The sequence below is a fragment of the Rattus norvegicus genome, chromosome 6, assembly GCF_036323735.1.
Source record: "Rattus norvegicus strain BN/NHsdMcwi chromosome 6, GRCr8, whole genome shotgun sequence".
NCBI classification, from domain to species: domain Eukaryota; kingdom Metazoa; phylum Chordata; class Mammalia; order Rodentia; family Muridae; genus Rattus; species Rattus norvegicus.
This window is the reverse complement of record NC_086024.1, coordinates 98,026,158-98,038,421: the sequence shown is the minus strand read 5'-3', so window position 1 is coordinate 98,038,421 and position 12,264 is coordinate 98,026,158. Positions and strand designations below refer to the sequence as shown.

The 12,264-nt window shown below is 47.1% G+C and overlaps 1 protein-coding gene across 2 annotated transcripts in view; it reads right to left on the bottom strand.

Annotated features, from left to right (window-relative positions):
• Prkch (protein kinase C, eta) overlaps positions 1-10,592 on the bottom strand; it is a 198,657-nt gene extending 188,065 nt beyond the window's left edge. Inside the window, exon 1 of one of the 2 annotated variants that reach the window (NM_031085.2) lies at positions 10,043-10,592. In NM_031085.2, the coding sequence (NP_112347.1) occupies positions 10,043-10,405 (363 nt within the window). In that variant the 5' untranslated portion in view covers positions 10,406-10,592. Of the gene's footprint in view, positions 1-2,587; positions 5,689-10,042 lie in introns of those variants that run through there. The other variant, XM_039112995.2, reaches the window with a different exon arrangement.
• Between the last annotated feature and the right edge of the window lie 1,672 nt (positions 10,593-12,264).

Genomic DNA, 12,264 nt, shown 5'->3' with positions numbered 1-12,264 from the left:
GGATTCTTCAGCACAGCCTTGCAGGGCTGTGATAGCCAGTCCCCTTGGGCTCTTTCCTTCATCTAATTAAAACATCTGTCCTGCACGTTGATTTATTAGGTTATCACCGCCCAGGGTGGAGGTATAGACTGGTGGCTACAGACACTTCGAGACTACAAAGCTTTAATTGCCCTGCTAATGGGAATCTAGCAAAAAGCTTAAACAGTGGGATAGCCTCCCCCCAAGCCCGCCCCATGAAATAATAAGTGCATTAATGTAAATTAAGAACCACAAACACCTGGCTTCTTGAAACGAGGCTTTACCATAATAACTTCATTTCTATCTTCTAAGCCAAGGAAATAAAGCCAACGTCACTGTTGATACCGCCAAGTCATCTGGACACAGGCTAAATCCTCTCCAAGCCTGAGCAATTTAGATTTGGGGCCAATTCAACTCATAGGAGTCACTAACTCTAATGAGACATAACTCATACTGACTGCTTTACCAACCCAGCTACTCCCAAAGGAGGAAATGACAGTCACCTAAAACAGGAAATGACATACACAGTCGCCTACAGGATGGGGGCAGAAGCTATACAGATGGAAGGGTCCTTAGGGCTATCCTGGTGCAATACTTTGGTGATAAAAGCCAGAAAGCTGAGACTCTGACAAGTGGAGATTTGCCTGAGATCCCAGCCGACAGGGGACAAAGTCACACGCTGGGTCCAGTTCTCCTAACTGCAGTTACAGCACAGCCCTCATATATGCTGTAAGTTGTGGACCACAAAACAAAGCAAGGCTTACCTAATATACGCAAGCACTGGGTTCAAACCTCAGTGCTATAATGAAATAAGATACTAAGGGTCTTCTTCTAATGAGATAGTTCATACAAGACCAATTTCCAATAAAGGTTAACTCCCCAACATAATTACCGGGACATCTACTTCTCTGAGTAGGATACAACTCTACAGATCTAAACTGGAATCTAGATAAATATTGATTAGTGTATTTCTAGATTAATGACTGTCCTATATGTGTACACTGTATACAGATCTTGAATGGGCTCACGTTTGTGTGTCACACTTCCTGTGAGCACAGCAACAACAATGCCTGGGCTGGAATTTTAGTTCCCACATTCCAAAAATGAAGGTATAGTCCCTGGTGTCACCAGCTCGAACCCTCCCAGGACTGAGAAGGCACTGAGTCAAAGGGTCTACTTTCGTAATAGGGAGTGGTGGAATCCAGGGCAAACCGGAGTGTTACAGTACTAAATGGCTCCTGGTTCTGTGTAAAAAGCACTGGTGCCAAGGAACTACACCTTCAGGCTGTGTGCAGAAAGCATTCACCACTTACTGTGGTGCTTCTGAACTAGGTTTTTTTTTTTTTTCAGTTCAACGTCTGTAACTTTCTTAAGATACATACGGAACTTGGGGTGCTGTACGATTCAAATACGGTGTTAACTGCTCTCTGCCTGTGGAAGTCACAAGTGTTTGCAGTCTAATCACAGATATCAAAACTTAATTCCTTCCCACAGTTCCCAAAGCCTCTAGGACTAGAGGGGTCAGAGACACAGGAAGGCCTTTCGCCTGGGATGTCTCCTGGAGAACATCATCAGGTCAGAAGTTCCTGTTCCTCTTGAGGAAGGATCTTTCCGTCATTTAAGCAAAGCATGCCATCCAGGGTTATCTATGTAAGCGTTATAAATCAACTCCTCTTCCCTCCAGGAAAATGTTCCGTACTTCCCCCAAACCAGTTGCTTACCAATACCTGACAGCCGGCCTCTGTGCTGTAATTTCCTGGCTGCTTTTGTTTATGGGTTTTCCATCCCAGTTTATCTCCTCAATGGAACTATGAGGCCTACAAAGGAACAGGCCAGATCTGTTTCACCCATGGACTCTCAACGGTACAACATCAGGCCTGACCCACAGCTCACTCATCCATGGTGAACTGGGCATTTCAGATAGAAATGTGTCTGCTACACTAGCAACCTCAAAACCAGAAAAAAGAAGAGGCTTAGTCACTTGCCCACTGTTGTGCTCTGAACTGCTGCAGACCAGTTCCACAAATGTCTGTGAGGGACACCCCCCATCCACACTCCACTCCTTCAGCTTGGAGATGTTGAGGCCAAGAGGAATGGAAGGAGCGGTAAAACAGAACAGGGCAGGCGAGAGAACCTTCTCTGGGCTGGTGTTGTCTGTTATGAAGCCTGCAGGTCGGAATTAGCACTATGCTTGACCTGTGAGGGACTGGAAGGTTCTCACTCTGAGGAGTGTAGACTTGAGAGCAGGGAGACTTATGTCTCAAGAGGAAACCAGCACCAAAACAAAGGAGAACATCCCAAACCAAATTAGAGACTGTGGGTTTGTTTCTCTGATCAGGCCCGAGAAACTGAGGAAGAGTTTGAAGTTTCTGGGTGGCAACTGAGAAAGGCCACTCTGGGCCTTGTAACAATAAGAGTGGAAGGCAATCACTACGCGGGCTCCATCTTTTATCACATCCTAATAAAAGGGAACGTAGCCAGCGATAACCAACTGTTGCATAAAATAGAAAAAAAAAAAAAACAAAACTGCAGAAGACCTCAGGGACTTCCCTCCCTAACTGCTACCCACCTCATAAAAATGTGTCCACTTCTGCCACCACAAGGTACCTTCTCAGATGCTCTCGAGATAACCACGCTGCACAGGGGAGAGATCCAGACTCCACCCAACAACCTCAGTAGCTCTCCAGGGCTGAAGATATGCAGTTCTTGCATATGGCTCCTGACGTATCACGGGGCTCGAAATTTGCAACTGAAGGAAATGACCTGGTATTAACCAATGCAAAAACCATAGACGTTTAGAAGGAATGGAGTCCGGAATGTTCCACCTGTGTTCGATTGCTTGCTGTTGCTGTGATAAAGACCATGACTAAAAGCAACCTGGGGAATAAAGAGTCGCAGTCCTTTACTGAGGAAAACTCAAGGCAGGAACCTGGAGGCAGGAACTGAGACAGAGGCCCCGGAGGAACGCTGTTTGCTGGTTTATTTTTTTTATACAACCTGCCCCGGGGTGACTGGGCCCTCCTGCCCCAGAAAATTAACCAGCCCACCACGTGTAGAATTTCCCATCTATTAATATAGTCAATGGACATAAACATCCAACCCGACCATTCAAGTTCACGTGGGTACGTCACTGATAAACAGAGCACTGACTGGCTTAGAAGATGAATGAAATGTTTAAAGAAAAAAGGGGTATTGCCAAAACACATACGTTTTATTTGCCCCAACATCACTAAAACTTTTTCCTTGTATTTATTTGGTCTTTTGTTTGTTTGTTTTTTTATATTTATGTATCTGGTTTAACAAATACCTGGTGTCACATATTGCAGACTGTTTGCAGTGTGGGGTGAGAAGAGTACCCTGCTCCCCAAGACCTTACACTCTATAGAAAGGAGATGTGAGGGCTAGCAGCGGAGCTCAGTGATGGAGACATTGGCTAGCATGGAGGAAGCCTTGGGCTCAATCGCCAATACTGAAAACAATAGGAGAGGTATAATAAAGAAAGTGATTAGCAAAGTGATCTCAGAGAGTAAGAAGGGCAGAGAAATTCAAGTGGCAAAACAAGATGCCGGGAGGAGGCTCCTGAGGCAGACATCCACCCCAGCCATAACCTACACGACAAAGCGACCAGCAAAATCCATCTCCCGATGACATGGAAGGACGAGACGGCTCATTCAGACAGCGGAACAGACCTCCCTAGAGAGTCTAAATCACATTCCCCTAAAACACTGCAAGCGAGTCAATGCTAGATGCTCCTTACAGCTGGCCCAGGGGGAACAAAAATCAATCATGAGAATTAATAACCACTGCAAAGTACAAAAGAGAATAAGCCAAGTGATGGAAAATAAAGAATTTGGGTATAAAAACCTCATGCCCTTGTGTCCAGCAACCAGGTCAAAAGACAGTCGCTGACTGCCCCGAGGGGCACCAGGAGGCTTCACCTGACACGACTACCAAACGGGTATCTCAAAGAGAAACTTAGAGAGCCGCTCTCCATGGCCACACAGAACAGAATGTCTCCGGGAGCTTGAACAGGAAGAGTCTGGGATTCCGCCAGGCAGGTCCTTCCTTCCTCAGGGGCGCCAAGGTCTTTCCATGACGCAGCCTCCAGCTCCTGCCTCCTTCATGTCCTCCATGCCCAGCATCAACTCTTAGAGACCAGGCTCCGTTTGAGAAGTCAGAAAACGAGGGCAGACATCAGGGGAAGAACGGAAGCGGTGCCTTAAGCAAACTCCAAATGTCATGGAGTCCAAGGAATTATACAAAACAAGTCGCAGAAGAAACAGGGAAAAAAAACCTGATAATCTAGACATTGAAAGTGTCCAAAAATTAACTTAGTAAATTTGCTCTCTTAGGTTTTGGTTTTCTAGGCTCCTGCCCTGAGGGAGCAGCGCTGGCTCAAATTCATCCTCATTTCTACCATGTTCACACTTTTAGCAAAATAAAGATGATAACCCTTGGCTGTTTTTCTACAGTCTTCATGTATGACTGAAATATGACGAGAGGCACATCTATGAAGTGAACCATGTGGTGAGCTTTCGGTGTAGTCAGTGTGAGCCCATCATCACTGTAAAAATAATAAATAATTCACCTGTCCCCAAAATGCCCATGTGCCACCTTTATGTCCTAGCTTTCCCAGACACCCATGAATGTCACCATGGGCTTAATTTCATCTTCCAGAACTTTTCATGAATCGAATCATGTAATAATGCTCTTTGGAGGAAGGGGGATGTGAAGGAAATGGCTGTGGCCAACCCACAGGGCAGATTTCCTTTGAGATTCACCCACGTTGATGCATACGTCACCAATTCATCTGCTCTGACTGGCATGGGTATAACATAATTTATTCACACATTCCTGTTGGTTGCACACGAGTTTCCGGTTTGGGAGCCGTCACAGGTGAAGCCACTGTGAATGACCATGCACAGGTCGTATGATGAATGGTTTGACCCACAGGTACGTAAGTCATTCAGTAGGCACATGTTCGGTTTTCCAGGAGGACTGCAGCATTTGGCCTTCCTACCAGCTGTGTGGGAGGACTCCAGCTGCACCCTTCCTAACCTACACTTGTGACAGATGGGCAGGGCACTGACTCTCCCCTTTCCGGGGGTGGGGGGGCGTACAGTGATATTGTCTTTATCTGTATTTCCTTAGGGTTAGGATTATGGGGTCTATTCCAATATGCTATTTACCATACAGGTATTTATTCAAACCTGATTTTGAACTGCACAAATCGGGTGTTTTCTCGTTACTGTGGAGATCCTCCAGTTATTTTATTTATTCGTGTTGCCTAACATATTATGCGGTTATCTGCTCTCAGACATTGGCTTGTGTTTTCATACTGTTGGGCATCTTTTAAGAAATAATTTTTAAATCTGACCAAGCCCAATCCTTCTAATAATTGGGGCTCTGGAATTGCTAGGTTTTCTCCTATTCATTCATTCATTCATTCATTCATTTATTCATTTATTTATTTATTTATTTATTTATTTATTTATTTATTGGCTGACCTCAAAATTTATTTTGATTTTCTGCAATAATTTCTTGCAGAAATCTTTCGGGCTCTTTTTGTACGTCTATTAACATTTTGAATTAATTTTGTACATGGTGTGGAGTAGAAGTCAACACCTCTGCTTTTCCACAGGGTTACACAGCCCAGCCACTTGTTGAGAAGATCAACTCGTTCCCCACTGAACTAACTTCTGGGCTCTTCTGTCGAAAATCTAGTTGATGGTTCATGTGCAGATCTGTTTCTGGATTCTTCTGCTCCACTGGCCTGTGGAAACACCACGATAAACTCTAAAATCAGATAGTGCAAATCCTTCCGTGTGTTCTTTTTAAAAATAATTCCTAGACCAATATAGGTCCTTTGTATCTATCTCTATTTAATTAGTATCTGTCTGTCAATTCCTATGACTTACTGAGACTTACTGAGATCCTGAGACTGCTTTAAATGTACTGAATATTTTGGAAGAACGGTGTTCTAAATAATTCAGAATCCTTCCAGCCATGAATATATCACAGTCTCCATTTCCTTAGCTCTTTATTTCAGCAATGTTTTATCATTTCCACAGGAAAAGACTCACATCTATTTTGTCTAATTTATCCAATTTCATCATCGTACACTAGTTCTTAGTTTGGATCCTGCAAACCAGCTAAACTTGATGGTTGGGTCTTCCCCCCTTTTTTTTTTTACTTCTTCTTCTGTGATACAAGCATTTTGCTTCTTGAAACTTCCTTATTGCACTCTTGGACAGTGGAAAAAGTAGAAAAGGCAGCACCCTTGCCTCGTTCCTGATCACAACGGAATATTATTCGCTCTGTCACCATGATGCTCCTGCAGATTAGCATAGATGGCCTCTATGCTAAGAAGTTTCTCTCCGTTTCTAACTTGCTTAGAGATGTTATCCTGAATGGATTGTCCATTTTCTCAAATGCTTTTTCTGCATCTATTGGGGTGACCAAGCCTTCATTTGACCCTGTCCACAAGAGGCATGCACTGGCAAATCTACAGCCATGAAATCCACCTCAGAGTCCTGGATATCGTCCTCACTTGGTCATGGCATACTCTCTACTTGCTACGGTGTTGGATTTAAATAACTAAAATTTAAGGCTTTTTCGCATCCTGAAGGACGATACCTGCCTGCAGGTATTTTTGTCTTGCTTTGTGATGTCTTCTTTGTGTTTTGGTATTATTTCACATAATGAAGTAATCTGCTTCACTGCCTCACCTTCTGAACAAAGCAGAAGCAGGTACAAAGCAGGTAATAGTTCATCCTTCAGTGTGTGTAAGTCATCAGTAAAGCCATCTGGGACACTGAGTTGTACTGTTGAAGACTATAAACTCAATTAGTTTAACGATCATAAGTTACTTGAGGGGAAGTGGGCAGTTTATGTCTTTGTGAGCTCTGTGAGCATTTCATCTGAGACACGGAGCTCACTGTAGCACACCGGCCTCCCCCTTTGTACTGTTGGTAGGCTCTGCAGCGCCATTCTAGTTCACATCCCAAGCGCTGGTAACGGGCATGTATCTCCTCTTCCCATTGTTATTCAAGCTTGAGGCTTACCGATTGAAAAACGGAAAGACTCTGCTTTTTCTTTATGGAGTTCCTGTTTTTGGCCTGGCCGCATTCTGTTATCTTTACGAACTTCCTTATTCTTGGCTCCGTTTGTTCTTCAGGTTCATGGTGAAAACACAGATCTTTGGCTTGAGGTCTTAACCGATTTCAGCGTCTGATGTGATCGGTTTCCATTTAAGAAAAGCTTTGCCTGCATCCCCCCACCTTCGTTTATGTTATATGTACTGAATAAAGTGAGAGCACAGTTAAGAGTATAAGATGCTGGGCCTGGCCCCAGATAGGCGTTTTGCTAAAGTAGCTCTTTGCCCTCCTTCCACCACAGACCACCGACAAACTCTACTAACGCCAGAATACCTGGTTACCATCTTCATTTTTGGACAGTATCTGGGCAATGAAGCATGGAGAGTTTCATGGTCTATTCTAAGGAGAGCAAAAAGACAGGTTTATAACGGACTCAGTTATATCCCTCTCTTATGCTCCTGCAGTTGCTAGATTTTTTTTTTTAGGTCAGCAATTTGTAGTTCTACTAGCAACCAGAGTAATTTTTACTCTCCCACTTGAACTGTGAACAAATTACACATTTGAATTTGATATGCAGTCTATAAGAGATAATTTTAAAGGATATTCTTAACAAGAAAAACATTCTAGTCATACTATTTATCCTCGGTTTCAAAACACTTAGAACCTTAGAACCATACACACGCACACACACACACACACACACACACACACACACGTACATATAGACAAACAATATATGTGAATATAAGTGAATATAAATTCATGACAAGTCACTGGCTCCAACGTCATTTAAATGCTGGCCCCATTCTAGCATTAAAGTTTTCCAAAGATGCCACCAGTGTGTCCTATTAAACATCTAGGCATAATGTTAAGCAATATAGATCTTTGAAATTTAGTTCACATTTAAGTCTTCATCCGTGCCCTGCAACAGGAAACAGATCCATGTGCTTCCCAGCTGGCTAACCCTGCACTGAGGGTTTTGTTTTGTTTTGTTTTGTTTTTTTTCATCTTAACCAAATGTCTAGGTCTTCCCTTAGGCTGCATGCTCTCAATCCTAACTATTTTTCCTGTCACCAGGGAAGTCTATAAGCACTGCTGCTGGAGGCCTACACCCGGAGGCTCCAATCCAGTTTATTTTAAAGCAGAGGTGTTTAGAAGCTCCCACGGGATTCAGATCTTCAAGCTAATCTAGGCTGTCTCCAGTACGAAGTGCTTATCATGGCTGATGGCCAGCCAGTACCACCATACGCCAGCATCGAATTCCTCTAGAGATCTGCCCAGCCTAACTCCTAACCAAGCACTAATTCACAATTCTCGTGCTCAGTTCAATTCCATGTCTGAAAATACACAGACAACCTGTAAACTTATTTGGGAACCCGAGGCAAAAGGATTGTCCCGAGGTCAAGCCATCCTGAGCTACTGTGGGAAACCCTGTCTCAAACCAACAACAGAGTTAATTTTTTAACTGTATTTAATCGGATCCTGACTAGCCCACTACTAAATTCCAAATATAAAAATAAAAAACTAGAAGTTTAGGCCAAGGTGAAATTAACCCCACAATTTGAGAACTAAAGTTAAACAGTCATGGATTTTTTTTTTTTTTGGTTCTTTTTTTTTTTTTTTTTTTTTCCGGAGCTGGGGACCGAACCCAGGGCCTTGCGCTTCCTAGGTAAGCGCTCTACCACTGAGCTAAATCCCCAGCCCCTGGATTTTTTTTTTACTTCTATTTAAAAGGTGAATTTTTACAAGCCTTCTGTACTATTACAGACTATATGGTGAAATTAACAACACTCCAAAGTATAAAACACATATCTCCATGAATCTTTGTCACTATCCACTGGTTCTACCACTTGCGAATTTCAAACAGATACTGAATATCGATTCACCTCGGGTTCCAAGCCCACTCCTGTCAGAACTGAGACCATTATTAAACTCTAGAGTCTTTACCGCACACTACAGTTTGCCAGACCACTTGGCTGTAATTCTCATTTCAGCATCTCAGAGTGAACACAGTAACCCCTGCATCACAAAGGCAGAGTGAGGATTAAGACATAAGGAGTAAGGTCGTTCTGGCGCTGTGTGAGGCACTCTAGAAATTTACAGTAGAAATTCTATCTGCAGGGAACTATGGGCATGGCAGCAGCATATGAGAAGTTATGGGCAGCTAACGATCAACGCAGAGGGAGGACATCAAACCTAAGGTGTTCTGGCCACCTCTTTGCAGAGGAATGGTTTGGAAACATTTTTGCAGCACCCATACACCCCAGGCTGACTGAACTTAAGAGCAAACACAGAAAACTTTTAGACACCACCACCACCACTGCCACCGCCGCCTGACACCCCCATCCCCCAATCCCCAAGGGGAAAAAAAGCTAAACAAAACTCTGCCTGGGTGCAAAGCTATGCAGTCACTCTGATCCCTGCCAGTGTAGCTTTTGTACCTCTGGGATCTAATGGATGTGCGTGCTGAAACACGTGTGCACGTCTGTGTAGCTGAACCAACATGCATCCATAAACACTATGAATAATACTCGCGAGAATGTATGGCTTTCTCCTCAGAAGTGTTTGAAGCACTTGACTCAAACCATATCACTTGCATATCGCCCCTTCTCTGCCAGTCGTGGGCTGAGAGTTGAGATTCCTAAACCCCCTACCCCGAGAGGAGAGGGATGGAGCTCTGTATCACCATGGAGCTTCCCTAAGTGCAAAGTCCACAAAGAGGACGCTGGCCAGGCCGGCTTTCCAGAGTCACACCTGCGCCCGCATACACCCACGGCTGTCGCGTCAACAGTGCAGGCCACCCGGGAAAGGACCGAAGTCTAGAGGGAATTCCTTCCCCTGCGGGGCGATGAGAAAGCGGGACCCTGACCAGTTTTGAAAATTAAAAGGTCCAGCAGACATGAAGGGGCGAGGCGATCACTACTTACCCAGCCCTCGAAGGTGTCCGATGTGCCGGCCGTGCGCAACAGCTCCTGGAACTGCAGCGTGCAGTTGGCCACAAAGTGGTCATAGCCCAGGGGCGTCTCGTGGAAGACGGCTAGCTCCAGGTGGCCGCCGTCGGAGACATTGGTGCAGAACTCCTCGTTGTAGGTGGGTTTGTTAGTCTTCTGCTTTGTGCTGGTCTGGCCCACGCGTACCTGGTCTACGCTCACCGTCAGGTAGGGGTCCAGCAGCTGGTGGCCCTTTTTGAAGAGCGAGTGCCGCAGGGACCAGCGGGTGGGCTGCAGCCCCACTGCCTCTCCGATGCGGACCCTCAGATAGCCATTGAACTTCATCGTGCCGGACGACATGCTGGCGCTGCTGCCGGAGCCCCGAGGGGGCCGGGCTGGCTGGCACCGGGGAACGGAGAGCCCGGGCTCAAGGCAGTCCTCTCCGCAGCCACGCTCGTGGAGGCAGCTCCCGGGAGAAGCAGCACCCAAGCCCCCTGCGACCGGCCATTCCGCCTCCTCCGAGGGACCTTCCCCTCCCCTCCTTCCCTCCCGCCCTTTCTCCCTAGGTGGAAAGGAGGGGAGCCGGGCTCCGAGCCCTCGGCGGGCTGCTGGGCTCCCGATCGTCCTCCCGGAGCGCGCGGGGCTCGCCCCTTCTCCCGGGCCAGGCAGATAGTCTCCCCGGAGAGCAGGAGCGACCCGTCCGGCTAGCTCCAGCTTTGGCGTCTCTGCCCCCGCCTCCGCCCGCTCCTCCTGCCCCCGCCTCCGCGGGCTCACGCTCTCCCCCACTCGGCGAGCTGCGAACCAGGAAGCAGCAGCAGCCGCCGCATCCCGGGCCGGAGCCGCACGCCACCAAGCTCCAAGTTCTCTGAAGCCCGGCGCGGGCTGCCACGCCTTCCGGACCCCGGGGGCGTGGCGCGCCCCGGGTAGCCCGGCCTTGCGGGGTGGGTGCCGGGGCGCACAGGGTGGAAGGGGCCCGCACTCCCCACCCACCCCGAGGGCGGTTCCCTCCCGGAGTGCTCGCCGATCTCTGCTCCTGGCGGCCCGGGTGGCGGTGCGTTTCGGGCTGGAGGCTGCCCTAAGGGATTGGACAAAAAGAAAGGATTCCAGGCCCACCGCCAGCAGACACCTGAGGCGTGGGAGACAGCCCGGGAGAGAGTTGGCTGGACGAGTGAATGCGGAAAATCAGCAGCAGGGAGCCCTACCTCCCACCCCAAGCGGTGGCCTGGAGACCCTGCCCGAGGGAAGCAGAACCCTAGCCCTAGCCAGAGGCGGTGCTAGGTGGGGAAGGGGAGGTCCTTTCCTAATCTTTACCAGGATGGCTCATCCCAGGTTCCGCTTAGACTCATCCTGTTTATGTGCCTTTTCTGCGGAGAGTAATTAGTTGTTTTGTTTGCGTGTTTTTTTAATAGAGCAATGATGGAAATCCTGTACTCCTCCTTCCTCGGAGAGGTGTGTCACTGCACAAAGAGCAGGAAAGATTGGTTCTGCTAGAGACAGACAAGGCCAAGATGTAATAAGTCCCTTCCTCCGCAAGAGGTGGTAACTGGTCCACCTAGTCCTGAATTGTAAGGGCAGAAGAGTGTTCCCATGTGCCACCCTGACACACGGCGGCCTAGGAGCTGCCTCTTCTAGGAACACATTAGGTTGTTATTGTCAGAGCGGGCAGACCCTGAATTTACCCATGTCGTGGCTTCTGCAGGTTTTGTCCCCTAGGAAGACCTTTTGGTCTAATCCATTCTACCACAAAGCTTGCTCCCCGAGGGCGGTTCACAACCAATGTCTCCCATAAAGTCCAGGCCATCCTTAAGATTCTTAAGGACACTCGCAGTACTGGTTCTTACTAAACAGGCTGGTTGGTCGTCTGTCCCTTCTAGCACCTGGATTGGCCCTCTGGGAAGGTTCTGGGCAATTTCACATTCGTGAATTGAGGCCTGGCCAATAACAGCTTCGCCCTATAGGATGAAATGGAGAACAATGGGCTGACCGGAAGGGCCACTCTTGGAAATACCAAGGTTTCCTGAAAGAGTGGAGCAAGGAAGTAGACAGAGGGTCACTTCAGTTCAGGCAGAGCTCTCTAAAGTAAGCCAGCAAACGTTGGAGGAACTCGTAGGGAAGAGGTCGAGTCGGCTGGGTGAAGTCAAGTTTGTCTGCTTCCCTAAGAGCTGCCCGCTCACCTAAAGAACCACCGAGGGCTGCCGTTCAGCTTCGGCATATAAGAA